This window comes from Anas acuta, chromosome 9, assembly GCF_963932015.1.
Source record: "Anas acuta chromosome 9, bAnaAcu1.1, whole genome shotgun sequence".
NCBI lineage: Eukaryota > Metazoa > Chordata > Aves > Anseriformes > Anatidae > Anas > Anas acuta.
The window spans coordinates 18,919,323-18,947,106 of record NC_088987.1 but is presented as its reverse complement, the minus strand read 5'-3'; the positions used below and the strand labels follow the sequence as shown (position 1 = coordinate 18,947,106).

General features: G+C 38.6%; 2 protein-coding genes across 2 annotated transcripts; one reads left to right on the top strand and one right to left on the bottom strand.

Moving 5' to 3' along the window:
• Positions 1 to 451: 451 nt before the first annotated feature.
• Positions 452 to 14,834, top strand: COPB2 (COPI coat complex subunit beta 2). The gene is made up of 22 exons (XM_068691800.1): positions 452 to 581; positions 1,262 to 1,399; positions 2,025 to 2,111; positions 4,098 to 4,224; positions 5,181 to 5,329; positions 6,178 to 6,324; positions 7,398 to 7,497; positions 7,634 to 7,776; positions 7,997 to 8,196; positions 8,770 to 8,880; positions 9,151 to 9,239; positions 9,327 to 9,433; positions 9,721 to 9,864; positions 10,499 to 10,629; positions 10,926 to 11,133; positions 11,365 to 11,475; positions 12,275 to 12,489; positions 12,740 to 12,832; positions 12,913 to 13,093; positions 13,238 to 13,306; positions 13,957 to 14,049; positions 14,489 to 14,834. Exons 1-22 carry the CDS (start codon positions 579 to 581, stop codon positions 14,582 to 14,584), a joined length of 2,742 nt encoding a protein of 913 aa, XP_068547901.1. The 5' UTR covers positions 452 to 578; the 3' UTR covers positions 14,585 to 14,834.
• A 198-nt stretch (positions 14,835 to 15,032) lies between these two features.
• MRPS22 (mitochondrial ribosomal protein S22) lies at positions 15,033 to 20,538 on the bottom strand. Its single transcript, XM_068691801.1, has 8 exons — positions 20,387 to 20,538; positions 20,048 to 20,202; positions 19,289 to 19,453; positions 17,944 to 18,087; positions 17,382 to 17,465; positions 16,689 to 16,834; positions 15,428 to 15,536; positions 15,033 to 15,204 (listed from the first exon to the last, which is right to left on the bottom strand). Exons 1-8 carry the CDS (start codon positions 20,514 to 20,516, stop codon positions 15,112 to 15,114), a joined length of 1,026 nt encoding a protein of 341 aa, XP_068547902.1. The 5' UTR covers positions 20,517 to 20,538; the 3' UTR covers positions 15,033 to 15,111.
• Between the last annotated feature and the right edge of the window lie 7,246 nt (positions 20,539 to 27,784).

The following is a 27,784-nucleotide window of genomic DNA, read 5'->3' as shown; positions in this document are numbered from 1 at the left end:
CCAGCTCAGATATAACTGAAGGGAGGCCTCATGGCGGCCTGCAGCTCCCTCACGAGGGGAGCGGAGGGGCAGGCGCTGAGCTCTGCTGTCTGGGGACAGAGACAGGACCCGAGGGAACGGCATGGAGCTGGGACAGGGGAGGGTCAGGCTGGGGGCTAGGGACAGGGTCTGCACCCAGAGGGTGGTTGGACACTGGCACAGGCTCCGCAGGGCGTCGCTGAGGGCGGTGAGGGACCTGGTTCAGCTCCTGTTTCAGCCATGCCAGCAGCCCCCGTTACAGCCGTTGCAACCGTTACAGCCGTTACGACCGTTACCGCCGCCCTGAGGTAACAGCGCGCGCGCAGCCTCCCCCGGCCGCCTACAGCTCCCAGCGTGCCCCGCGCCGCCCAGCACGACGCGTCCCGGACTACACGTCCCAGCACCCCCCGCGCTCCTCCGCCCTGCTCTCGCGAGACTCGGGCAGGGCGAGGCTCACCTCTCGCGAGAGCGCCGGGCCCGGAAGCTCCACGTCGGAGGGCTCGGGGCGGCCGGGACGGGGACGGGGCCGGGACCGGGACTCGGCGGCGCCGCGCGGGGCCATGGTGCGGGGGGGGGCAACGGGGGGGCGAGGGAGGGCACGGCGCGGCGGGGGGGGGAGGCTGCGGTGGGGGCAAGGGGGCCGGGGGGTGGCCGAGGGGGGCCCGAGGGGCTGCGGGGGGCTCCCAGGCCGCCGCCCCGTCAGGTAGGCAGCGGCAGTGGGTCCGTGGCGGCCCAGGGCCTGCCCTGAGAGCTCAGGGTTCAGGACTTAGCGTCCGAGTTGTGAGTGGAAATGAATTTGTAACGCGCGGATGTTTCCTGTGGTGACAGCTGTCCTCTTTGCTGTGTAACAGGATTCATTTTCTGTTGTTTGCTTTGGGTGGAAATTCGCTTTACTTTAGTAGTTCAGGGGCACCAGGGAAGTGTGTGTGGAGATGGGCACCGCATCTTCTCCTCTGCCTGTGCTGGAGATGGTGTTTATAAATACAAGCATATAAATGTCATTAATTTCACTGAAGTAGATTAAGCAAGCCTGCTGCCATTGGTAGAGGTGTGCTGTTACCAGAAATCCCTACACACACAAAAAAAAAAGCAGATGGGTAGAAAAGAGTAGTTCCCTGTCTGTCTGAAGAGCAGAATTGACTCCATTTATTTCAAGGTTTAATTTCAGGTTTCCTTCCTCTATTGTTTTCTTAGGCAGTTGTATGTTGACGAATTTACCATTCTCAATTTTTTTTATCTCTAGCCTCTTCGACTTGATATCAAGCGAAAGCTAACAGCCCGGTCTGACCGGGTGAAAAGCGTAGACTTGCATCCCACAGAGCCATGGATGTTGGCTAGCCTTTACAATGGCAGTGTTTGCGTTTGGAACCATGAAACACAGGTGATGACTTTTTGGTTTTCCTTTGCTATGATTTTTTTGTAAGTGACAGATATATTAATTCTGTTTCAACACCATATATACAAGAGAAATCTTAAAGTACTGCTGCTGGGTGACTGTACTCACCCCTGACTTGCATACAAAAGTCCTTTAAATAATAGATAAATAATATATTGAGCAGTAGCCGTAATGACACTTCCTACACATTTATTTTTAAGTATGAATCCTTTCTGCATTTCTTGCACACTAATGCCTTTCCTTCTGAGAGATGAGAGGATTCTCTCTTGTACTTAACATTTGTATTTTTGAAGATTGAAGCATTAGACCTTTGCTTCTCTGTCAAGTATGGCTGAAATTGGGCAGCAGCTTTAAAAATTATGTGTGAGGAGCAGAAGGTGTCTGGGCAGAATGGGAGGAAGATGTAAAGGTGAACAAACAGGCAAATATCTTCTTTCTTGAACCAGGTATCCTGCTTTAAAAAAAAGTGTGCACATAGCGTTGTAAGAGTCTGTGGAGTGTTTTGAATGGCAACATTTTGGACAGCGTTAAGAAAAGCTGAGTTCAAAACTGATACTCTCTCCAGTGCTATAAACATGTTTGTTTGTGTTTTTTTTATTATTGCTTTTAGACCCTTGTGAAGACTTTTGAAGTATGTGACCTGCCAGTGAGAGCTGCCAAATTTGTGGCGAGGAAGAACTGGGTTGTTACAGGAGCTGTAAGCTGTCATCTTCTTGTGCTTTCCATATGCAGTACTAGGTTCTCAAATTCATTTTCATGCCATTCCTTTGTATATCAACTACAAATATGATTTGATACGAATTTGCAGAAGACAAAAGAATGCTTTACTACAGTTCCCCTAAAACTTTCTCCTTTAAGTAAATTTAGAACCTCAAACTTTTCATTTGAAAGGAAAGTAACCTAGTATTGTGGTTAGTGCAAGGTAGGTCTGGATTCAACTTTTACTGTCAACTGGAGTGCGTCAGCACCCGATTTCAACTAAACTTGTAGTGCTGCTTTAGCTAAGTTGAAACTAATGGTTTTTAAAGGCAAAATGATGTAAAAGTTGCTTTCTACCCTAGTTCCAGGCTTTATTCAAAGCACAATTTTCTAAGTTTTGTTCACCTCTGGAAAAGTACTCTGGTTTTATTCAGTCAGTCTGCTTTGAGAGGAATTGTTTTATTCTAATATTGCTAACATTTTACTCTTGATGGAGTGAACATTGATTGGTTCTTAATCTGGTGTCCAAATTATTGCTGTATTATTATTACAGCAAATTAAAGTAGAAGATACGTGTCAAAACATGAAGCGTGTGTTAATGCAGTAACCTCTTGCTGAAGGGCTCTTCTATCTGTCTATGAACCAGCTTTCAGCTTAGACATTAAAAAGTTGTATGTGGAAAGTATGGGTAATCTGTTGAAAAGTCAGATTTCTCTCAGTGTTGTTTTTTTTTTAATCTAAACTGGTACCTAATGCCTGAAATTTTTTGTCACATATTTTTTTCTTTCTAGTATAGTCATTTTACTGTCTCAAGCTGCCACAACATATTTAGTTCAAGTGATTGGAAGTCAGGGCTGTTTCCCCAGAAGAAAAACATTTGCCAGCACAAGAGTTCAGACATGCATGGGAACTGGATTAGGAACTGATGAAATTTAAAACCTATTTTTATCAGTTTAATTTCACCTGGATCAATTCCTCAATCTGATTCACTTTGGAACTGTATCAGCCTTACCTTTCACAAGGGAGGCTACAGTGCAGTGGCAAAGAAATGATAAGGAAAAATCAGGACAGCTGCTTTTAGCAGCAGGGTCGTCTTCATCAGAGTGGATATGAAAATGTGATATGGGTCCTTGCATATTGTTTGTGTTGCACGTGCATTGTGCTGAGAGCCTTGTTTCAAAGGAGCTCCTGTTCTTTTCTGCCATTCTGTAGGTTTTCTGTAGGTGTTGTTTCTTAAACAGGCATGTGTGAGAAAGAGAAGGGTAGAAAAGAAAATACTTTGGATAAAGCAAGTAATACAGAATTTATCAAAACACCGAAGTTTCATTTACTCATGATCTTGTATGTCACAGTCACTAGTGAAAGTTCTACAACATGCCCTATTCCTTGTCAGACAGTTTTTCAGAATTGTTTTTTTTTATAAAAGGGTTAGTGAGTACTGCTTTTAGGAATACTGAATCTGAAAAATCAAGTTTTCTTTTTTATATTTATTTTTGACCCACCCCTGCCATTCAGTTGAGAAGCAAGTTGAACTCACTTTCCCATTTGTTTTAGTGTTACAGTTTATTTCCTCCTGGCCCAACAACAATAATGTTGGCTGATGTTGATGAGAAGCTGATGTTGGAGAACCTTGCTTTTAATTTTCATATTTGCATTAATTTTCGAAGTGTTTTTCCACTTTGCTTAATTTTAAATCAAAGACCATTTAAAATACTTCTTTTTAAAATGGAATTGTAACTGTTTTTTTTTTTGTTTTTTTTTTTTTTTATTTTAAGTGCATTGGAATAGGATTGGGTAATTTATAGACTTCTGAACCAAATCTTAATTTGTCTTGTGAAATATGTATAGAAAATTTTTCTTAAATTTATTGTTATTGGAGACTCTTTAATAGTGGAGTGTTTCGTCTAGCTACCTTGCATTGAATATGAGGTGGATGATACAAAGAGAGCCCTGTTTTAATTGTTGCTTTTCATCTCTTTCACAGGATGACATGCAAATTAGAGTGTTTAATTACAACACCTTGGAAAGAGTTCACATGTTTGAAGCGCACTCAGATTACATTCGTTGTATTGCGGTGCATCCCACGCAGCCTTTCATACTGACAAGCAGTGGTAAGACTTCTTTGGTATATTTTGATATTTTTTTAATCATCTGCTTTTAGGCTTCTGTTCTATACGTAATGAGGAATTGCACATTTTTTCCAGTTTCTGATGAAACAGGAATCCTTGAACAAGTAGCCAACACATAAATTGTTATTTCTTTGCCAGATATATTCAAGTTTTTTTTTCTAAATATTACAGCTTATGCTCTTGTCAGAGGAGACCTAATAACCTTGTTGCTGAATAACTGCACAATGTAAAGTTTGTGTACCTGCTAATTATCTGCTATTTGAGAGTGCCACACTTAAGTTCCATTTTTTTAAAAAATATTTGTATAACAGCTTGGAGTATATTTTCAGTTGGCAATCTGATTTGAAGCAACAGATCACTTTTATCTGTTCTCCCATCGTACGTTAAAGTTCTGTTATTTGAGACAATCTCTTTTACTTCAGAGTGAAAAACAGTAGTATTCCAGAAAATCCTGTCAAGAACATGTACTATTTTGTGGTCTTTAGTCCTTTTCACTCCTGGAAATCTTGCTAATGCAGTCAGACCTCTACTAGAATATAAAGAGTGTTTTGTGTCAGAAGCACTGTAGTTATTTCTCTGCCTTTTGCTGTTGAAACTAACATACCTACACTTGAAGTAAAGATACCAGAAAGCCAGGTTGGTCATTTCTGTTGCCTTTTCCTTAATGATCATCACAGCAGATGCTGCAGAAGGCAGCACAGGTCCAATTCTTCAATGTGATCTGAAAAGGAACAGGATATATAGATGAGCTGGGCAGACTCCTTTTTTAGTTTTATAACCAGAGAATCTTTAGGTGAACCTATATTCCCTATATTTACAAATTTTAAAATATTTATCTTGAGTTTCATCTTGAGTATTACCAGTGCCTCCTTTCAAGGAGAAGGGATGAACGAACTTCAGAATATGTTAAACTAACTGAAGCTTTTTTTTTTTTGTAGATGACATGCTTATTAAACTCTGGGACTGGGATAAAAAATGGTCTTGTTCTCAGGTGTTTGAAGGACACACACATTATGTCATGCAGATTGTCATAAACCCAAAAGATAATAATCAGTTTGCCAGTGCCTCTTTGGATAGGACAATCAAGGTAAAGAATTTTTTTTTTCACTCATTAATCAGACAGAGCACACAAACCAATAATACAATTGGAAAGTGGGGTTAGAATTCTTAAAAGCAGGTGCAATAATAGTTTTTTTTTTGTGCAAAGACCTGAACATTGATCGAGTTACTATGCATGTACTAAGTCATTCAGTATATTTGCAAGTTTACCTGTCACCTCTAATCACTGAAATACGGTTCTCTAAACTTTATTATCACTACAAAAAATATATATAAATATACATAAATTATCAGTGTATTGGTTGTAAAGAAGCCAATTTTGATTTCATACATCTTCAGATGCTGAGATTAGATGTGTATAAACTTTGATGTGATACTCATGGGAAAGTATAAGTGTATCTACAACTTGATTCATTTTGAGTCCTCATTTAGAAAGAGATTTGTCATTTAGTGTAACTGGAAAAATGTAAAATTGGGCGCAAACATGGAACTATTGTATGCATAAAAATTAGATTGCTTTTTCTTGGTCTTCTAGTTGGTTTCATAAACAGCTTTTTCTGCTTATGAACATTGTCTTATTTGGTTGTATGTCCTATAAGAAAATGCTGAAAGAAACCAATTTTATTGCTTTCAGGTGTGAGGCCAAAGTGTGCAACTCAGCATGATTTTTCTGTTTATTTTGTTTAGGGATTGGTAGTTTGATAAGCAATTGTTCATCTTCTTCACCTAAAGGCATCAACCGTATCTTTGGAATTCTAAATTCCAAACATTAGAATACATATTCTGTTTGGCAAGGTTGATGAGAGAACCTTGATGAGAAAAGATCAATAAATTCTTATGGTTGTGTTTTGTTTTATTTTTTGTCTCCCTGGGAAGGTGTGGCAGCTTGGTTCTTCTTCACCCAATTTTACTCTGGAAGGCCATGAGAAAGGGGTGAACTGCATCGACTATTACAGTGGAGGAGACAAGCCGTATCTCATCTCAGGCGCAGATGACCGGTTGGTTAAGATTTGGGACTACCAGGTATGTGTTCAGCTTTCCATGAACTCTTGTACAGACTTTGCCATAGCAAAATCATTAATGAAGAAATAGGGAAGTGGACTTGAAAACATCAACACATTTTTCCATCCTTACAAAGAAAGAATTGGAGGCAATATTTCACAGTACCTTTTCCAGACCAATTAGAAAATATGCTGTGAATTCTTCAAATTCATTTAGAGATTATTTTAAATAAATTTTGACATTATCGTGTTGTAATCAGTGTTAGCTTTGTACCCCTCCCTCTTTTTGTATGCACACATGCTTGTATTGACAGTTCACAGGGATCATCAGGTCAGTCATTGCATTATTGCCTCATTTGAATGCTCTACAGGAAGAAACAGATTGAATCCAGGGACAATTGCTGGAACCTAGAGCTCATAAGTATTTCCTGTGTACAAATGCATAAATGGCCAGAAGGGCAAGGTAAAAATTGTGAGGGAGGAATCTCAGGTTTTTGAAGTGTAGTGTCCTAGAGCAAATTGAAGCTCAGAAGTTAAAGCTATCAGTGTTAATTAAACTACACATTGTAGTAATGACTGTTAGCTAACCGTGCTCAAAATTTTGCCACCCTCTACAGCTGTATACTCCTTGTTGCCTCAAGCAGAGGAAACTTTTCTTTCACAGCTGTGAGTGATCACCCTTAACAAAGATACAAGATCTTTCTTCATCTATACATCAGATACATATTTTGCTCTGATGAAGTGAACTCAGCTCTTTCTTGCTTTGATCTATTGTGCTGCTGAGCTCAAAGAAAGGGATTTATTTATTTTTTTGAAGAAGAAACCCATCAGAAAATAGAGAACCGATCAGAAAATAGAGAGAAACAACAATGTCAAGGGAAATAAATACTTTCTTCTGGAGAAGAGATGTTAACTCAGCATGATTGTAGTTTTGTAATATGTCTAATGCTGGTGCTTTGCCATCTTGGAAATGTTACTGGAAGAACTCCAGAAAAAATGTTTTCAGGTAGATTTTGAATGTTTTTCTTTAACGAATGAATGCTTAAGTGTAGCAATGTGTTTATTATCTGTACCTGTCCTTGTGACTTTTTGCAGAATAAAACATGCGTACAGACACTGGAAGGACATGCTCAGAATGTGTCGTGTGTCAGCTTCCATCCTGAATTGCCAATCATTATCACAGGCTCGGAAGACGGTAATTGGGTATTTTCTGGTATATGAAGGAAAGGGGAAGAACTTGTGGGAAACTTTTTTTTTTGTGGTGTTGCTACACGTCTCCTGCCCTTGGATTGAGAGAAGAGATAAAGTACGTGTATTTCTTTTTTCTCTAGGAACTGTACGTATTTGGCATTCAAGCACCTACCGGCTGGAAAGCACACTCAACTATGGGATGGAGAGAGTGTGGTGTGTGGCCAGTTTAAGAGGATCCAATAACGTGGCTTTGGGCTATGATGAAGGCAGCATTATTGTTAAGGTACCATTAATTATTTGAGATGAGTAATGATGATTCATCAATGTCCTATGTGCAGAGAAACTTGTTTTCTGATTCTTTGAGAATAAGTTAAAATATTAAACGCATAGCGTTTTAATTGGCATTTTTAGACAGAGACAGGGTATTTCACTAGATATGTTGAACTGAAAAGAAAAAAAATCTATTTTCTCCATCTGCTAAGTTGTTATGCTACACTTCCTAGCTTGGTCGTGAAGAACCTGCCATGTCCATGGATGCAAATGGAAAAATTATTTGGGCTAAACATTCAGAAGTGCAACAGGCTAACTTGAAAGCTATGGGAGATGCTGAAATTAAAGATGGAGAAAGATTGCCGCTGGCTGTAAAGGATATGGGGAGCTGTGAAATCTATCCTCAAACAATTCAGCACAACCCTAATGGACGGTAATTAACTTCAGGAAAAAAATACTTAAACGTTTCTGACTTCTCCTTTTATTACTTTTTTTCTTTTATACTGGAAAACTTTGCATGTGCCCTGATTATAGCTGAGAGCATATGAAGATCAGGTGTCTCAGAGCTAGGCATTGGAAAATCAGAGTAGTAGATGGCTCTCACTTCTAAGAACTCACAGCTAAATAGCAAAGTTGGACATTGTAGACAGGAGAAGGAATATTTAAAAGGAAAAAAAAAAAAAACAACTAGTAGGAAACTATGTTGTTCTATCACTTTTTTGAATCACTTTTTGTTAACAGTTAAAGAGATACAAGGTAAGAACAGCAGCAAAGTGGAGACTAGAAGCAAGAAATGATAGCACGTAGCTAGCAACATGAAGCAGGGAAATCCGGATGTGATATTTTTGGAATATACCAAGCTTTTTTATTCTATCTGCATTTGCAGTGATTGTATTATCACATATCTTCATTAGTTAAGAGACTTGATACCTTTTCAGATAATTTGTGTGCTTCAATTGTTGAACCAAACGCATCTCTGACAACTTTCATCTTTCTCTTGCTCTAGGTTTGTAGTAGTGTGTGGTGATGGTGAATACATCATTTACACAGCGATGGCTTTGAGAAACAAGAGTTTTGGTTCTGCCCAGGAGTTTGTATGGGCACACGATTCTTCAGAGTAAGTGTTTGAAATTTTTCCTTTGTATTAATTTAAATTTCTTGCTGCTAGGTTTCAATCAGTGCAAACAGTAAGTCAAGCTGGAGACCAAAAATCAGTTTGATTAATGAACTCTTTGTACCTGTAATACTTAAAGTTTTTCTGTTCATCATACTCCACTAACTTTTGAAAATAAAATGCAAGGTACTTTTTTTGTAGCAGCATATTTTAGTAGTTTGCTTCTTTGACAGGAGAATAATTACTTTTTTTTGCAATGCAATCTCTGTTTAGATACGCAATCAGAGAGAGCAACAGTGTTGTAAAGATATTTAAGAATTTCAAAGAGAAGAAATCATTCAAACCTGATTTTGGAGCAGAAGGTGAGTATTTACTTTCAGAATACATGTGTTAATGCTTTTTTTTTTTTTTCCACAATGCAAATTTGTTCCACCTTTGTTTTCTTGCAGGTATCTATGGCGGATTCCTGTTGGGGGTCAGATCTGTTAATGGTTTGGCATTCTATGACTGGGAGAACACAGAATTGGTTCGCAGAATTGAAATTCAGCCCAAACACGTAAGTTATGAGAGGGAACTGAAGATATTTCCATGTCCGTGTTTACTGAGTTTTGACTGGACTGCTGATTTTCTTTAATGAAGCTAAGCTGTCAATCATAAATTCTTAAATTTATCTCTGTCTTGTATCTAAAGGGGGGAAAAAAAATCCTATATATGCGTTGGCTTATCAGTTTCTAAAGCTGCTATGAGGGTTTGTAGAAATTACAGTTTGTACTTCTTCCCTTCTTAACTTGGGGGTTTCTCAAATAGTGCCATTATTGATTCTGATTTCTGATTTGAATACAGATTTTCTGGTCTGACTCGGGTGAACTTGTCTGCATTGCTACGGAAGAGTCATTCTTCATCCTGAAATATCTATCAGAAAAAGTTGCAGCAGCCCAAGAAACACATGAAGGAGTCACTGAAGATGGAATTGAAGATGCTTTTGAGGTACCTCCGTTTAAAAGCTTAATGTGACTGAGATTAGAGACTGCTGAGGCAACTCTTCCCTGAAGATCACTGTTAAATCATTTTATTTGGGATGCTTTGGGTTATCCCTGGGGAAAGTAACTGTCTTAAATGCAGTGTTGACACATGCCTAGATTTATCTTCAGTCATTTGTTAGCTACTTGCATAATGATAGAGGTTATTTTTAAAACACGCACTTGGGTATTATGTTCATGTAGTTCAAACTCTTTCTGCAATTTTCATGTTTTGAAATGTGATTGAAGATTAAGTTCAAAAAAAAGAAACACAAAACACAACCACCACTATCTGTGAAGTGTCAGAAACAAATTTCATGAGGAAAATTGACTTGGAGTATCTTGCTTAACACTTTGTTTGGTACTTCTTTCCTGGATTTGTGTTTTAGTTAAGTATTGAGGTAGAGATTTCTTATCTCACAACATTTTTTAGAAAACTAGATCTATTACTACAATTATTCTAATCTGTAGCCAGAGTTCTTTGCAATTTGCCCAACTATTTGTTGAACCATAGCATATTACCTTTAATTTGAAAACACAATGGTTTCACTTATGTAAAAGCAGTTTTTTATATATCTAATTAAATCAATTTTACTTTGCAGGTTCTTGGTGAGATTCAGGAGATAGTGAAAACAGGCTTGTGGGTAGGCGACTGCTTTATTTACACCAGTTCTGTGAACAGACTCAACTACTACGTTGGAGGAGAAATTGTCACTATTGCCCATTTAGACAGGTAAGTTACTGCATTAGGTTGTAAGCAAGCTTTACATCTTTTTTTTTTCCAGAAGAAGTAGGTCAAGGTGAACCTTATCTCCCACTTGACCTGAAGTGTTACTTTTTATTACACATCATGCTAATAATGTATGTTCTAAGGCAGAGAATAAACAGTATTATGTGAAAGTGTGGAAATACAGTAAAAGTTAAATTTTTCATGTTCATATTCTTGTTACTCTAAGACCTATTGTTTTTTTTTTGTGTTGTACTTGGTAGTAGACTTATCCAAGATGAATATTTTTTGTTTTGTTTCAGGACGATGTATCTTTTGGGGTATATACCTAAGGACAACCGACTTTATTTGGGTGATAAAGAGCTGAACATTGTTAGCTACTCTTTGCTGGTCTCAGTGCTTGAATATCAAACTGCTGTGATGAGAAGAGATTTTGGTATGGCTGACAAAGTTCTTCCCACAATTCCAAAAGAACAGAGAACCAGAGTTGCACATTTTCTTGAAAAACAGGCAAGAGAACTATATTTTTTTTGTCATCAAAAATGTAATCAGCTTATTCACATTTCTATTTGAATTTCTTAATCAAAAACAAATGCATTTTTTTCTGTAAACTCTTGTTAATCATCCATATTTATTTGATAACACTGTTATTAATTTTTGATTCAGAGGGCTTTTGTTAAAACATTTACGATGTTGTTTGACCAGACAGGTCATGGTTTTACGTGTGGACTTTTATTTTAGGGCTTCAAACAACAAGCCCTTGCCGTATCTATGGATCCAGAGCACCGCTTTGAACTTGCTCTTCAGCTTGGAGAATTAAAAATTGCTTATCAGCTTGCTGTAGAAGCAGAGGTAAGCATACAATTTTTTGTGGTTCATACTAATTCTGAATATGAGTGAATCAAAGAGGCCCTGTAAGAAAAAGCAATGTGAGGACACAGTACAGCTCTCTGAACAGTGTACATGTATATATGTCCCCAACTTTCTCCCTGGAGTTCTGCCTGTAATTCAAAGGCATCTGAGCTGTGGGATGTTGAAGAATGTTGTTTGCTCAGAGAGATACAGAAACTCCTCCTGGAGCCTTTAGATGCTTGCCCAAGAAGAACAAAGCCTTAATCTTTACTGTTGAACAGAGAGAAGAGGAATGGCAGGACTGAAGCCTCTGGGCCTTCGTTCCAGCCTTAGCAAACTTGGATAATTTCTGATGTACTAGGAAGGCTGAAGGCAGTGATTTGTCCTATAATAGCTATTATTAAGATAAATGATCTCAATGTTCCTTTTGCAAAATAATGGAGTAAATGATAAAGAATTAGTTACAGACGCAATGCCTTTCATACATATTGATTGTTAATTTGGGAACTTTCATTAAGGGAATATTACTGTCTAATTTTCCAGACTAATCTCTACATTTAATGTTTGTCATCAAACATGGAGGGAGAAGGAAGGAAGTTAGGGTTGTGTAATGATCTGCATGTAACAGTGTCATACTGTGAAGGTGCAGTATTCATTGTATCTTAAAGGGAAGACAAGTGTAATGATAGAGTATGGTACCTTAACAGGTAAATTTGATTGCTTTAATCTTTAAATGCTGTTCAAAAATGTGAGCTTTTATTTTTCTTTACTTCCCTCCCTCCCTCCTTTCTGCCATTAGTCAGAACAGAAATGGAAGCAACTTGCTGAACTTGCCATTAGTAAATGCCAGTTTGGCCTAGCCCAGGAATGTCTCCACCATGCACAAGACTACGGAGGACTACTGCTCCTGGCCACAGCTTCAGGAAACGCTAACATGGTGAATAAGCTGGCTGAAGGAGCAGAAAAAGATGGCAAGAATAATGTTGCGTTTATGAGCTACTTCCTCCAGGGAAAGTAAGTAGCAAGCGAGAGTTCTCATTGGGCTTTATCCAAATGCCTCACTACAGCCGACTCACTATACGTGCAAAGATAGTGGCACATACCTTTTGATAAGGGCTGATTCTATTTTATGATGCCTACTTCTTTTAAAATCTGAAATGAAAGCACATTAGCTGTTTTATTCCATGACAGTAATAAATCTAACGTAATGCAGAAGGCAGTCTTCTAAGCTTACTGATTAAAATCACATTTTAAACTCTTACAGGCTTGACTCATGTTTGGAACTCCTGATTAAAACTGGGCGTCTCCCAGAAGCTGCATTTCTTGCACGGACATATTTGCCAAGCCAGGTTTCAAGGTAACATGAAATCATGTGCATAGTATGAATAGTATTGTCAAAACTAGCCATGTACAAAAAAATATGACTTGCATTTCCAGGGTCGTTAAGTTGTGGCGGGAGAATCTCTCTAAAGTTAACCAAAAAGCTGCTGAGTCCCTTGCTGATCCTACAGAATATGAAAATCTTTTCCCTGGATTAAAAGAAGCTTTTGTTGCTGAAGAGTATGTTAAACAAAGTCTTGCTGACCTGCGGCCGGCCACAGAATACCCCCTTGTCACTGTAAGTAAGAAGTGGGAGTTCTTCTCAAGAAATAAATACTTGATCTCGAATAAATTCAACTTTAATCAAATCAGTTAAACCACTTAAATTTCATGAATGCATCATTAGTTTTTTTGGTGGTTTTTTTTTGCTTCTTTCTTTTAGCCCAATGAAGAAAGAAACTTACTTGAAGAAGCAAAAGGTTTTGAGCCTTCTGGAATAATGGCATCTCAGGTCAGTGTTACTATTAACTGATGAAATCTAAGAGGCAACTCTGTTGTACAGTAATATCTACCTTGGAGAGTATTTCACCACAACGGGCAAGCTATTGCTCTTGCTAACTGGACTACAAGCACTGCAGCCCAGTTCCATGTTCTTTTCTCTTAGACTTGACTACAAAAGTAGATTAAGAACAGCCATCAGTAGTTACAGAATGAATTCTGCGTGTATGCTTACCTTGGTTTATCTTCTGTTAGAACTTTGTGATAACTTGCACTGTTATTTCTGAATGTAATTTGTAACATGTTAAGTTAAAATCATTTTGTATTAGAAGCTGAACCCACAGCCACCAGTGTTCTTCAGTTGTGCTTCAGTTCTTGAAATTAACTGACACTTACTGGAGGCTGTTTTCATTATATCAGTTCTATCATCAACTGCTTTGAAGTAATAGAGGCAAAAAAAAGTCATAGGTTCCAGCAAAGTGAAGACTAGAGCACTTGGTAGCCTCAAGATGCGAGTCCAGGATTACGAAGGGAAACTTTAGAAGATACCTAAGGCTTAGAGGAGGTGCATATGCGTGCTTATGGGTCTGCTGTTATTTATTTACCTGCTTTTGTCAAAAGAATTTAAATTCAGAAGAACTTAAAAGATCTCATTTTCATTAGAAAAAGGCTGAAGAACCAGTTCCATCTCCTAAACCAGAAGTGATGAATACAGTACTGCAGAATTCCGATCTACTTCCAACAAAAGATCAAAAGGTACTGCATTATGTTTTAGTAAGGGAAGGAATGTTGTGGCCTGAAGAGTAATAATGTCACTTTCTAGTTTGATATGAAGCAGACTCCTGAGGTCTAGTAGAGGATGTGGATCCTTTCCTGTTGTGTGCAGAAACTACACAGCACTGTAGACCCATCCCTACAGCTTTGTGGGCTTACAAGCAAACAAAGTGGATGCAAAACACAGTTGGTTAGAGCACGGTAACAAGTAGCAGCACTGAAAGCTGCTTTCTTACCAAAGAAGGCAGCTTTTTTCTACAGGTTATTTTAGTATTTATGCATCAGCTGCATTGCCCTCAAGCTTAGTGTTTTGCAGAATGTTCTAATACCTCATATAGAAACATAGAGAATGCAGCTCCTGCTATTAGCTGCCTAACCCCCAACCATGTCAGTATCCCTGTAACCTGGACTTTCTTCCTAGACACTTCTGGACTTGGAAGATGACCTGGATAACTTGGACCTGGAGGATATTGATACCACAGATATCAATTTGGATGAAGAGATCTTAGATGAGTGAATACACTTCTTAAATGACCAAATCAACTACTTTTACTCCAGATAAAGGAATGAAGTTCTATGGACTGCATCCTCCATGTTAACTTGATTTTTATACACAAGATGGACCATGTAGTGAGAGGGGAAGACCTAGCAACTGTACAAAAAATCAGTTTTCAGGGTGGTGAAATTCAAGATGTAGGCCTGTTCTAGTGCATATTGAAAATGTTTTCATTTACAAACCAATTCAATAAACCCTTTTAAATACTCTATTCCCACTTTCCAGTATTTCGAAAAGTAAAATGAATTACGGCCAATGTTTTATCCTCAAGATACATCACTAAAGGAATCCAACGCAGTTGAATTCCAAGTTTGAGAGAATGACTGTTGTGAGTTCACTTACTGTATGTTTGAAACTAGCAAGCTTGTGTAATGATTCCCATTATATTTTGTTACAGAGTTCTCTGAAACACAGTTTTCTAAGGTATTTATTGTGGAGTCCTGTACAGAGGTTTGTAAACAGTTTAAAGTGATGAACTACGGTTTATTTCATGAAGCTGTAGAAGTAGCCATTGCTTCCTCGTAAGCCTGGAGGGCCAACTGTATATAGCCTTCTTTTTGTGATTCAGTTTTCGCAAAGACCTAGAAACAGGACGGAACAGATTAAGGTACAGTTAAGAGCATAGCTGCACACAGACTTCATCATTCCCATACTCCATCCACCAGCTCTAACTGAAATCATGGTGCACTTTTTTTAAATGCAGGATAGTTCTAGTTAAATAAGGGGGAAAAAATAACCTTACAAAGCTGCTGGTGCTTAAAAGCCTTTTCTGTACTTAAATAGGTTTGAAGTAGAAAAGCATACCTTGATCAGATCAACTCCTTGAAGCTTCCTTTCTTCAGCTTCTTTTGCTGACTGACATTCCGGATGAAGCATATGATACAGCGTGATTAAACTTGTAGCATCATCTAGCCTAAAACAAATAAAGGCTTGTTTGTAGCAATTACTTCATTTAAATACTTTCAGTTTGTTTGCACACCCACAGGCGTTCATACACTCACCTAGTATACAGTCATTAGAATATAGGTACCCCATAACTTAATGTAACAGCAACCTGTTTGTGAGGAGACCTGAAGCACATGAACACTAACCTGTGCTAGGTAAGGTACATAACTAATTCATCCTGATGCACTGTTCAGTAGTAATAAAGCTGAAAGCTGTTTATGTAAAACAGAACAAACTTGTATCACCTGTTTAGCAGAACAACTCTGCCAAGGAGAAGTCTTTTAGCAGTGCAGTAACTGGCATTACTGCAGTATTAGAAATCTTGTCACACCTAGCCTGTGATTAATTTAAAACTGGAAAAGGGGATTTACTTGCATAAACCTAAACAGTTATGGCTTATATAAAGATTATGGCAGATAAAGATGCTCCAAGGTTTGGTAGCTTAAGTCCAGATATTTTAATTTTCTCTTTACAACTTCAACAGAAACTTCCCTCTATTTCTTCATATCCTGAGGTTTTAAAGTAATATCTGACCATTAGAAGTTTTTAACTTCAACAGTAGGAAATAAAATTGAGAAAGATCATAGCATTCGAGTTCTACTTTTAGAAGTTTCTCCTGGCCCTAGAGCCCTTTTGAACTGCTAAATAAAACTTATTTTACTAAGCTTATCAGCTGTTACGGAAAACCATCCATTTAAAATGAATGTGTGTTTATCAGCTACTCTTGTCTCACCCAGCAGTTGCAGTCAAGAAGAAAAGCTACTTAGAAATTGCTCCAAAATCCAGATTATGTCAGTCTTAAAAGCCAAAAGTGATAGCAGTAGCACGTGGTTATAAGATTTTAAGATCGGTAGTGCCAGAAGTGGAAGTGTACAGCAGAAATAAAAGAAAAAAAACAGCAACTGTAAAAGGCTTATTTCTGCAGAAACTGACAGCTTTGCTTATACTGTAGTTGGTGTTTCAGAATCTATATAGATAAAATCACAGCTAGCCTAGAACTTCATGCAAATAGAACTTTTATACATCTTGAAGAAATACTGTTTTTCTTTTCAAACACTGGACCTTAGTGTTTTCCATTTGTTTAGATAAGCAGAATTAATAACTAACAAACACCACTTACAAGTCTCTGTGGATCATATCTATTAGTAAGCCATCTGTTCTCTTTCTGTTGACTAGGTACCAAACCATGCCTCCAAAGTGCCTTGTTGAACGGAGCAGATCATATTTGGCATGTTTCTCAATGTCATCATATGTCCGATGATGAACCTACATACAGAAAAGGTTCCAGTGTCAATACCATATAGAGAGCTTAATGACAGTTTCTCCCTTACACCTCTTAGGAGTATTTCTTTTTAATTCATCTTCAGGCCTCTCTAAACTGTGGCAGTAAGCCACAGGCTCAACCACATTACTTTAAAGCTTTATGCATGTAATAATTTGGAGTAACACTAGGATAACCTAGTTCTTAGTACTCCTGTATAGATACTTGTTGACAGGAAGCTAAGTATTAGCTATGTACTGGCAATCTGGGGAGAGAAGGAGGAACATAACCTCTGAACCTTCATTCAACTGCCCTCAAGTTATAATCCATTCTTTAGGGAAAAAGACGGTGGTCTTCTAATTATGATTTAAGCAGGTCCCTATTCTGGTAGAGTTAAGAACAGCTCATCGCAAAGATAATGGGTAATCCCTATGAGGAAAAAAAAAGCACACACCTTAACAACTTTGATCCCTAGATAACACTTACGCTTACAAAATCAACCTAAGTTCTTCACTAATGTTATTTTATTAGAAAAATGAAATATGAACTTACTCTAATATAGTCAGCTGAATCTGGCTCAAACTGAGCAATGCACATGTTAAGGATATCCTCGTGACGGTCCTGCTGAAACACAGTCTAAAACAACAGTTCAAGTTCAGAATAGATTCTGTATCACACCATTCCATCTAAAATTGGCAAAAAAAAATATTTCCAGACAACACAGCAAGCATCCCCTTAGTCACATGACAAAATAGCAGAAAGTGCAGTAACTGCCTTGATAATATGAATAAAATTTTTCCTTAATTTTTTTTTTTTTGTGGAACACCAGTTCACATTTTCATATTTAAGTTCCATCGTTGCATAACAATGTGGATTTCCAGTATGACAATATTTACAACTACCCTTGATGTATCTTGTTGCGACCTGGAATTTTATTTTAAGTATTTTAAGCAAGTTATACTGATTAGTTCAAACATCAATACTTCAAGCACCTTGAAACATACAAACCAACTGGCTTATTCAGAGCTACTACTCTGTTCAAACAGCACAGCATCACTATCACAGCACAATCAAATACATAAGTGATCAGTTTTCAAAACCAGGATGACCTTACCACAAGGTGTTCATCCTTGAATACTGCTGGGGGAATAACTCTGCGCCCTTCTTTTGGGAAGAATATCTGTATCATTCGGTCTCTTTCTTCCCAGGTTGCTTTGCGTAATACACCATTTGGTTCTCTAACTACAATGAAACGTTCCTTGAAAAAAGATAAAAAGGAACATTATTTCTCCCAAAGTGTCCTCAGCATAATCAGAACCATTTTAAGTAAGATTCTTGTTGGACAAAGTGCTTTAATACCAAGATGACACCAGTAATAACAGCATCTTTTTGATTGTTAGCATGTGTTAAATTTATCATTTTTCCCCTCTGTACCTTATACATCTACACCTTTACTGTATGACAGCAATTACCTATGCATATACACTAAAAGCTACAGCTCTGCAAAGTTTAACAGACAACATAACTAATACTCAGAAAAAGGAGTTAATTTTGTTTCTGGCCTGATTTTACATATTTAATAACGTGTACTAAATTGACAATGCAAGTGCTTTTGTACTTTTTCAACTTCATTTCAGAAATAGAGGCCAGAATCACGTAAGGGCAACTTCAAAACAAAAATAATGCACCAAATAAAACAGTATACTCAGATCCATCCACAACTATATTTGATTTAGGACTGCAAACAAGTAAGAATCCGTTGGGATGAAGTTTTCAATACATTAAGGCAGAGGAATTAATAGCAGGTTTCTTGAGAGCTCTCAGATGGAGTAATAGATAGGAGACTTGGCAATTCATTTCCAAAAATCATACATGATCGAACCAGGCTGACTTCCTAGAATCATAACTATTTGTTGAGTACCTATCCAGACTTCGTATTTATGACAAGGTAGGTGTTTCATTATACAAAACAAATGAAAGGAAATCTAGTTGTCTTTATCGCCGTACTCCACAGTTCTACTTTACAACTGTTTCCTCACAGCTTTCACATGAATTCATTTATCTATTCTCTTGTTTTCCACCAGATCCTGTCAATCTGGAAGTAGCCCTGTCTTTTGGTCTATGTGCTTATACCTTAAGTAATTCAAGCCCACAGTAAATATTCTAGGAAGTTTGGATACACTCAGCACTCCCAGCAAATTATAAGTACCTGCTTTTCACCCTCCTCCAAAAACAATCAAACAAACAGAACACCTGTTTATGAGTTCTGGAATGTAATTTGTCATCAGTTAGAAGTAAAGATTTTGGAATATGTGTCTTTGTATTGCATTGTACGAAAGAGCAAGTTTACAACTCCTTGTCCTTTTTGCAGACCATTATAGATGCAAACCTTAACCTAAAGTTAATTCTGAAATTAAGAACGAAAAGCTCTTAAAGTAAGTTAATGGATTTTTACTTACACGATGTGGAATCGAGTAAGTTAAATCTGTAAATATATATTTCGTAGTTTCAACTCCTTCGAGGATTTTGTCTTCTGCTAACACATCATCAATTGGCTCCCGTTCATCCAAAACAGGGGGCATTGTCAGCTTTTCTTTAGCTTCCTTGATAGCTTTTTTTGTGGCCTTTAAAACAAAAAATTAGTTTAACTGATTTTACAGTTTAAAAAAGAGAATCACCATATTGGAAAGGTAACACACAATTTTGGGTCAAATGTTTTCATTCAGAGAGAAATTTAAAGGTGTTTTGTTTTTTGTTTTTTGGATTTTTTTTTCCCTGCAGTTATAGAAAAAGCAAGATACGGATTCCATCCCTGTGCAGAGGGATCACATCAAACCGATGTGCCATTACCATCACTTAGGCACGCTGCTGGAAGAAGTTCTAAAATTCAAATGCATGTATACCACTGCAAACACCAAGTCATTTTTTCAAGTCACATTTCAGGTATTTTCCACGGTAAATTTCCACCAAAGTATAAACAACAGTGAAGTGTTTATACAGTAGCTGTGGTTACTGAAAACCTAACTTGAGTGAGGCCCCAGGAGCAAAGGGCAGCCGGGTGTTCCCAGGACTGCAATTTAAACCTCACATAAATGCACACAGGTGATGTAGGGAGAAGTGATGATAACGAGATGCTGTCACTCAAATACATGTATATATATTTGTATATATCTGCTGCCATCGCCCAAGGAAAACAGGGCCAATGGCACCTTCCCCACCTCCTGCAGCTGCTTTTCCGTCAGCAGCTTGTACTTGGGCGGCTTCAACTCCTGCTTCGCCGGCCTGAACACCTTCTGCAAGTCCAGCCCCGTCATTCTGTAGAGCAAGTCCTGCACCGCCTCGTCCGTGAAGGAAGGCTTGCCGTCCTTTTTCTCTGCCGGAGGATTGTACACACGCCATTAGCCGGGTGCAGGGGGCAGCGCCGCGGGGACAAGGGGGGGGGGGGGGGTGGCGAAGGGACCCTCCGCGCCGCCTCCCACAGCCCCGTTCCCTCCTCCTCGGCCGCCCCGGGGGCAGCAGGCAGCCCCCGGAGGCGGAGCAGGGCTCCCCTCACGTACCGCCCGCGGTCCCCGCGTCCTGGCCGAGCGCCCGCTGAGGCTGCGGCCGCCGCCAGCCCCACAGCGGCCGCGCCGCGCCCCAGAGCCGCCCGCGCCGCGCCGCCCGGCCCCACGCGCTCAGCGCCGCCATCTTGTGCCCGCCCCTCGCCCCGCAGCTCCGCGTCGCTGCCGGGGCACGCCGGGAAATGGAGTCCGCCCGCTGTGCCCGAGTGACAAAAAGGCACTGTCCCCACCTCCAACCTCCCCATTTACCGCCTCAGTGACAAAAAGGTGCGGTCCCCACTCGGCCCAGCCGCCCGGGGAGAAAGCAAAAGGCGCTCCCGGTACGCTCATGTCGTGAGCACGGCGCTGAGGCGGAGGCGGGAGCCCGCTCCTGGCAGGAGGCTGCGCTCCTGTCCCGTCAGCAGCGGTCTGCCCCGACCCGCCTCAGCGCCACAGCGGCCTGCTGGTGGCTTACACAAAATAACCGCCCCCGAGGCTCTCTCTGCGGATTTGGCACTTTTGGGGTGCCGGGAAGGACAGGTGGTGGCAGATTTTCCCTCAGACCCGTAGCCCAGGGGACGCCGCGGGCAACCCATTACTGTCCGCTAGCACTCGCTGAGGTGGCGCTGTCCGGGCTTTGCTTTGCCGTTCTGGTAAAGAAGGGAAAATAAATAACCATATTCAAGCATCAGACCAAAATAACGCTTTGTATCCAGTAGATACAGCAGATAAGATCTAATGGCTGTGAAGAAGGGGCGACACGATTGAAACCAGCATATTATTTCATTAACACAAGGCTGACATGCTGTAACGGAGCATGTTGCAATAGGTGTTACTTGGAGTTTATTTTTGCTGGCTGATCTCTATCTTTTGTTGTGTATTTCAGTCTTATGGACAGCAGTTATGGGCGTGTGAAACAGAAAGAAAACCTATCACTAGAAGGCAAGTGTCTCTTGAGAAGCCCTGAATGCTTCAGATTTTAAAATTTTCAAAGCCACACATTGATGCCAAGTGTCTGGTGACTCCCTGTCAAAATAGGAAGTATTTCACCTCCAGGAGGGAAGATATGGAAACACGAGTAATATGCTTAAATTCTGGAGATTTACAATTGTTTTAAAGTTTAGTAGGTTGCCCATTGCTGTGTCAAATCAACATCTAAATTCTAAATAATTTCATTTGAAAATGGAAATTGAAATCCTGGAGACTGAAGTCTTTGGGGAAAAAGCAGACTTTATAGCATATGTTGATTTTAGTCAGAATGAGGTTAAATGTCAGCTGAAATATTTATTTGTTTATAATAATAGATCTTCATTGTATTGGGAAGTATTCTTATTTTACTTAGCCTTATTCAATACACAAACACATGTGCTGAGTTGAATTTTGTACTCAAGTTTTATCTTTCAATATCCTGGCCTTTGCATTGTCAGAAAGGCTGCAGGAGGGCATATTCTTCTCATATTTGTATTGGTATAATTACGTTGAAATCATTGAGAGTGCAAACGAACCCCTAACATTATTTTAATGTAATTTTGTGCTTAATTTATTTAAATAATGCCAAGAAAATTAAAAATAATTTTGAGGTAATGGAGAAGATGTTGTTTTTCAGTTCTTGCTTGGAAGATCTCTGGAGTGAGAGCTATACCCTATAAGGGAATTGGGAAGTTATTTGGCGACTTGCCTAAAAGCCACTTCAGACCTGTTCATGAATTTGGATGGCAAGCCAACGTCCATTTTAATTCACAGAAGTGCTTAGAAAAACAAGAGAATTTATTAGGCTATATCCAAGAGAGGTTAAATTCACATTCATTCTGTACTGGAGTAGTAACAGCTGCTGTGAGGATTAGCCTTTTGGCTGCTGGGATGAAAGGAAATATTAACTAACTGTACTGTAGATAGAAGTATAGCAGGTTTACATAATTTCACAAATAATATAAATTTATGTTAGATAGACTGGTTATATTTTATTTATAGTTTATTGCTTTACTGAAGTAACAACTTTAATATTTTTATATTGGTATACTTAAAAATACAACACCAGATTGAAGAATAAGTGTTGTAAAAATGTATAATGATATAAAGATACAATGATATCTCTTAGCTTTAGTTACTATTTCGAATACATCCCAGGACAGTTGCTGTCGGAAAATTACAACCATCTGATGACGGGTGGATGTCCCCTGTGAAACACATTGGTGGTCTGAGTCTGGATTCTATTGGAAAAGTGTCAATACAAAATCACCTCCACAGTTGGCATTAATTTCCTTTTTGTTGGTAGTTTCAGGAGAGCAAAAGGATCAGATGGCAAATGAGAGCGAACCAGTTTGGTTAAGATCTCAGGGAAAAAGAAGGCAATGGGGAGCCTAGGAGCTTGCATCGTTGCTTTGCCTATTTAATAAATAAAATAAGGGACTGTTTTCTAGCTTTTCTGAATAGTAAATATGGCAAAATTGTGGTAGGACATTGATAGGAAGAAAGAATTTTCTTGGAAAAAAATACAACAAAAAATACAAAATGCAAGGTTTGGTAACTGTGCACCCAGCTGCAGTAAGAAGAGACAGCCTGAGCCCAGTCAGCCTGTCTGCATGTCCACAGTTGATGACATGACCTTTTTAAAATTAATGGTTGGCTCTCTTCTTCCTAATAAGAAAGAATCTGGCAATCCTGTGGAACATTTTTCTGAGTGACACAATGGACAGGACTGGAAGCTGGTTTCACTAAATCTGCGTGGATTAAACTAAAGAGAAAATAATTTTTTAATAGAGAAAGCAGGGGGTGCTGAAGCAAGAGAAATGACACAAACCTTATTATACTGTTAGGTAAATCATTAAAGGAATAACATTACACATGGTTGGTTTTGGTTCTCTATCCCTAGATGGAGTGGCTTTTTTTTTTTTTTTTTCTTTTTTTTTCCCCTATAAGTATTGGGGTTGTTGTGTGTAATATTTCAAAATGTTGTTTGCAGTTGTCTATTTTCAGGCATACTACCTGTAAGCATCTTATTTGCCAGTGTCTTTTCTTTAAGGTACCGAGTATTATTTTCTCTGGAATTGTCTTTCAAGCTCTGTAGCCATGGATTTGCGTTGCCATCCAGAGCCCTTGGTAGCTGCCCCTGCAACTTCCACCCGAATCCAATGCTATTATTTTGGTGGTGACAATGAAGGTGATGATGCACGAGCCTTTGCTAATACATCAAAGTGGTCATTTTTCATCTTAAAGACCATACAGATATCATACAGATATGTGAAGCTGTTTTATTTTCAAATTTCATTTTGATACTTGGCAGCAGGGACAGAAGATGGCAGCTGTAGAACTCAGTCCTGGGCCACAGGGCCAAATCTACCTCCAAGGGCAGGGCTGTGGTAGTTCTGCTGGGCAGAGCACAGCTTTACAAGGAACAACTGAGATGCCCGCAGAAGTTGAGCTCACCTGAAGCCATTATCACCCTACATGAACAGCTGACTTCTGGCTTCTTAGTGAGAGGCAGTGGGGGAAACTTTATGACTGCAAAAGTCTACCAAGATTTTTTCTTCGGTACTGTTAATTTAAAAAATTATGATAGTGTATATATGTGGAAAAGCAAGTATCCCGTGCTTTATTTGCTATTTTAAATTTGAAGGAAAAAATACAAAACTAAAAAGTAGTTTTGATTATACATCCTCTTTATTTTTAATTTCGTTTAGTTTCAGGCAAATTTATACTACTTCTTATGCACTATATTTTTCTGGGCCACAAGGGGGCGAGATTGAGTTTTTAAACATCAAAAATGACAGTGCCCGAGTAATTATAGTGGATAATGTAAACGAACTGTTTTCAGTAATGACCCAGATTTGCCTGTCTCACATAAAGCTGCCATAATCTCACTTTAATAATGATAAATTAGATATATACAAATACTGCCTCCAGTAATTGAGATTACATACATTATTTATAGTAGGGATATAAATCCCACTTCAGTTTATATTGTTTTCTTTGCTACACTATAAGGGCTTGAGCCAAAGCCCATTAAAACCATTGGAAGTCCTTCCCTGACTTCAGTGAGCTCAGAATTAAGTCCATATTTTTCAATAAATCTTATTCTTTCTTTTTGCTCTTGTAATGCTTATCTTTAAAAATAAATATTGTCAGGCGGAGGGGGAAATAGTAAATATTCAGTACTATTCAAAGTAAGAATTTGAGTAATTGTTGATATCTACCTTCTTAATCAATATTTAACCTCTTTCTCATTCCATTTCTATTTAAAGTTCTGTTCATTTGAATCCAAGCAGGGCATCATGAACTAAAGCTGGTGTCCAGCGCAAATTGTTATGTATTCTCCTGGTTATAAGCTGTTCTAGTACCTCTTCAACCATAACTGCAATGTGTTTTTTTCTTCCATCCATTCCTAGTAACAGCAAAGTTTATTAGCAGACACAACCACTTCATTCTTCAATTCTTTCAGAAGTAGGTAAATACCTTTTTCTGCCGATGATGTTACTGTTAAATAGATTGATTTTTCCCAAGACTGATTTGTTCTCTTTTTTTATTTTAATCCAGTTAAAAGAACAGCTTTCTCAAAACAGGCCTTCTTACTGCTTATTGATGCCAAAAAAATACTCTTGACTCCATGCCATTCCCTTTTTGTGTTCTTTTTACCTCTGACACTCCATCTGTCTCTGGAGTTCTTTCACAAGTTGCCTTCTTCTGGTGTATGCAATTATTGTTCTTTAAATCTCTTCATTGGTCTTCATATTGGCTGTAAATCTTCCTGTTTTCATCTTATATTGCTTTGAGTTCATCTGGATTTTTTAGGATTTGTTTTGTCACCTTGTTTTCTCCTTCCTATTTCCCAAAATTAATCGTTCATGGAAATGAGCATTGGTACTGTGCTATTTATTAATATTCAACTTTCAATTTATTTTCTTCTTGTTGTTTCCAGGAGCAAAATATGCCTTTGGTTCACTATTATATGTTTAAATAGACTCCGTGATGGGAGCAGCTTCTTTTAACCACAGCAGATTAACGGGCTATTACACTATTTAACATAAAACACCCTGTCTTCTAAAGGTGTTGCTGGAGAGTTCTTTTGCTGTTTTTGTTTGTTTGTTTGTTTGTTTGTTTTTCTTTCTTTCTTTGTTTGTTTGTTTCTTTTCCTCCTTTCCTTTGGATTCAGAATTTAATACAAATTAACTTTGCTTAGGCAAAACCACCGTGCAGTCTGTGCAGTTAAGAAAGTCATTACAGAGACAGGATCCTGAGGGTCTGACAGAAAAGCTAAAACAGCTGTGCTCTCCAGTACAAACAACACATAAATCTACAGTATCTTCTCTTCATGATCAAATAAATGAAAGAAAAGGCTCAGAAAGTAAATGATATTTTTATCTCAGAATAAAAAAATAAAAAAAATAAATCTTCAGCAAATCTAAAAGAACCTAGCATCAGTTTAAATCTCAGCTATTTCTCCATTAGCCAGATAAAATCTATCATTTTCTCATTTTTTTAAGCAAAAGTATTTCGACTTGGCAGCCAAACAACTCCATCCACCTGTTTGATATGAAGGTTGTCTTTAGGCACGGGATTAAATGGTTATTTAGCTGCTTAGTGAAGAATATATCTCACAAGACCAGTTTCCAGTTGTGTTTATTATTGATCCTTTCTTTCTAACCAAGCAAATAAATAAACTCCTAAAAAATAAAAATAGGCATAATATTATTACAGTCCAATAGTCATTGGACTGTTTTCACCATTTATTTCCAAGTGAACCTCTTGACATTTATTAAGTTGCCCACTAACATTAAAGGGAAGACTTAATATCCATTTTTGGACAAACACTCCGAGTAGGGTACCAGATGTCACTAGCTGATTTCTAGAGCAGCACCAAGAAAAAGGATTCAGTGGGTGCTATAGCTGCTTAATCTGGGGAAAAATACCTATGTTCTTTTCTTTACAGACTGTTTTAAAACTGTTTGGTAAATAAGTTACTCTTTTTTTTTTTTTTTTTTTTTTTTTTTTCAGGGGGGGAGGGAGTGGGGTCAGAAAGTATTTATGTGGGCAGAAACTTGTACACTTTTTTGGCTAATCTGTTCATTTACTGATTAGTTACCATGGCTCCTTCTCCCATGTATTCATAATCCTTGTATGCTTATTCATGCCGTTCTACAGTACATGATATGATCATTAACATATGTCCATGTTTGTACATTTGGAGCGGAATAGATAGCTTAGATCTTCATGAAGGTGCATATTACATATCTAAATAATCTGGACAGATCTGGTAGTGTCGTTATAAAATTTTCAAGGAAGAAAAAAAAAAAAAAAAAAGGAAAAAACAAAAACAAACCAAAAACAAACAAATAAAAACCAGCATGCTAGGAGAAATATTAGTGGCAGAAACATACGAAACACCAACCTAACCGCCCCACGCACTGTATGCAGCACGCCTCTGTTTGTCAAAGGGATGAGTGTACAAAACAAAGTATGGAATTTTTTTCCTCACTGGGGAAGGGACAAAGAACAATCTTAAAGCAAGCACTGAGATCAAAAACTAAGAGTGCTGAAAGTGCTCAAATATTTGTGTCTAATTAGGTTTGTGCTTTTTTTCCCCAGCAGCACAACAAAAGGGGAATGTCCTGGGCTTCCCTTCTATTTAGCCAATTCTGGGCTGCCTGATTCTGATTCTGTTCTTTGCAACCACCCCAGCACAACTCATAGCTTTTTCATAAACTCTTTTAGCTTATTACACAAGTAGAAACAATGAATAATTTTCTTTCAGGTTATTGAGCTGAATGAAGTCACAGAGGGGTCTAATGAATGCCAGAGCCTCTGAGGAGAAAATAGAAGCGGGATCTTCTCATTTCATTAGCAGCAAGCCTCCAGATTGTGTCACAGTGTTTCAGGTAACTATAGCCTCAAGATACACTTTTACAACTGGCAAAAACTGATCTAAGACCATTCTACACCTTCTGTTCAAGCCCTCACTTGGGTTGTTTTGCTTGCTGGAAGTATTTTATTCTTCATGACAGCCAGACTTGATGTTTTTCTTCTGAATTTTGAACAAAAGTACAGTAGTTTGGACCTCATACAAACTTAGGATCCGACTCTGAAAGGTAGCTTATATGCTGCATTATAAAGCAAACCAGAATCTGTTCCAATTGCGTCTCTGCAACAGTATGAAGCTTTCCTAAACCTTAGAAGGTATTAGTGAGATGCAGCCAGTCCACATGATATTTTATAACAGAATGCTGCAGCACTGAGATCACTTTGTTTTCCTGTCTGTTCCAATGCTGCAGAATTACTTCCAAACCCAGTACCATTTCATTTGTAAGTAAGCAGTGAAATTCTTGATCGATGCTTACAAATCAAGCAGGCTATTGCTTGGATGGTTTTGTTTAGATCCAGAACCAAAAAGGACAACATGAGTGCTGAGGCTACAGAAAATTA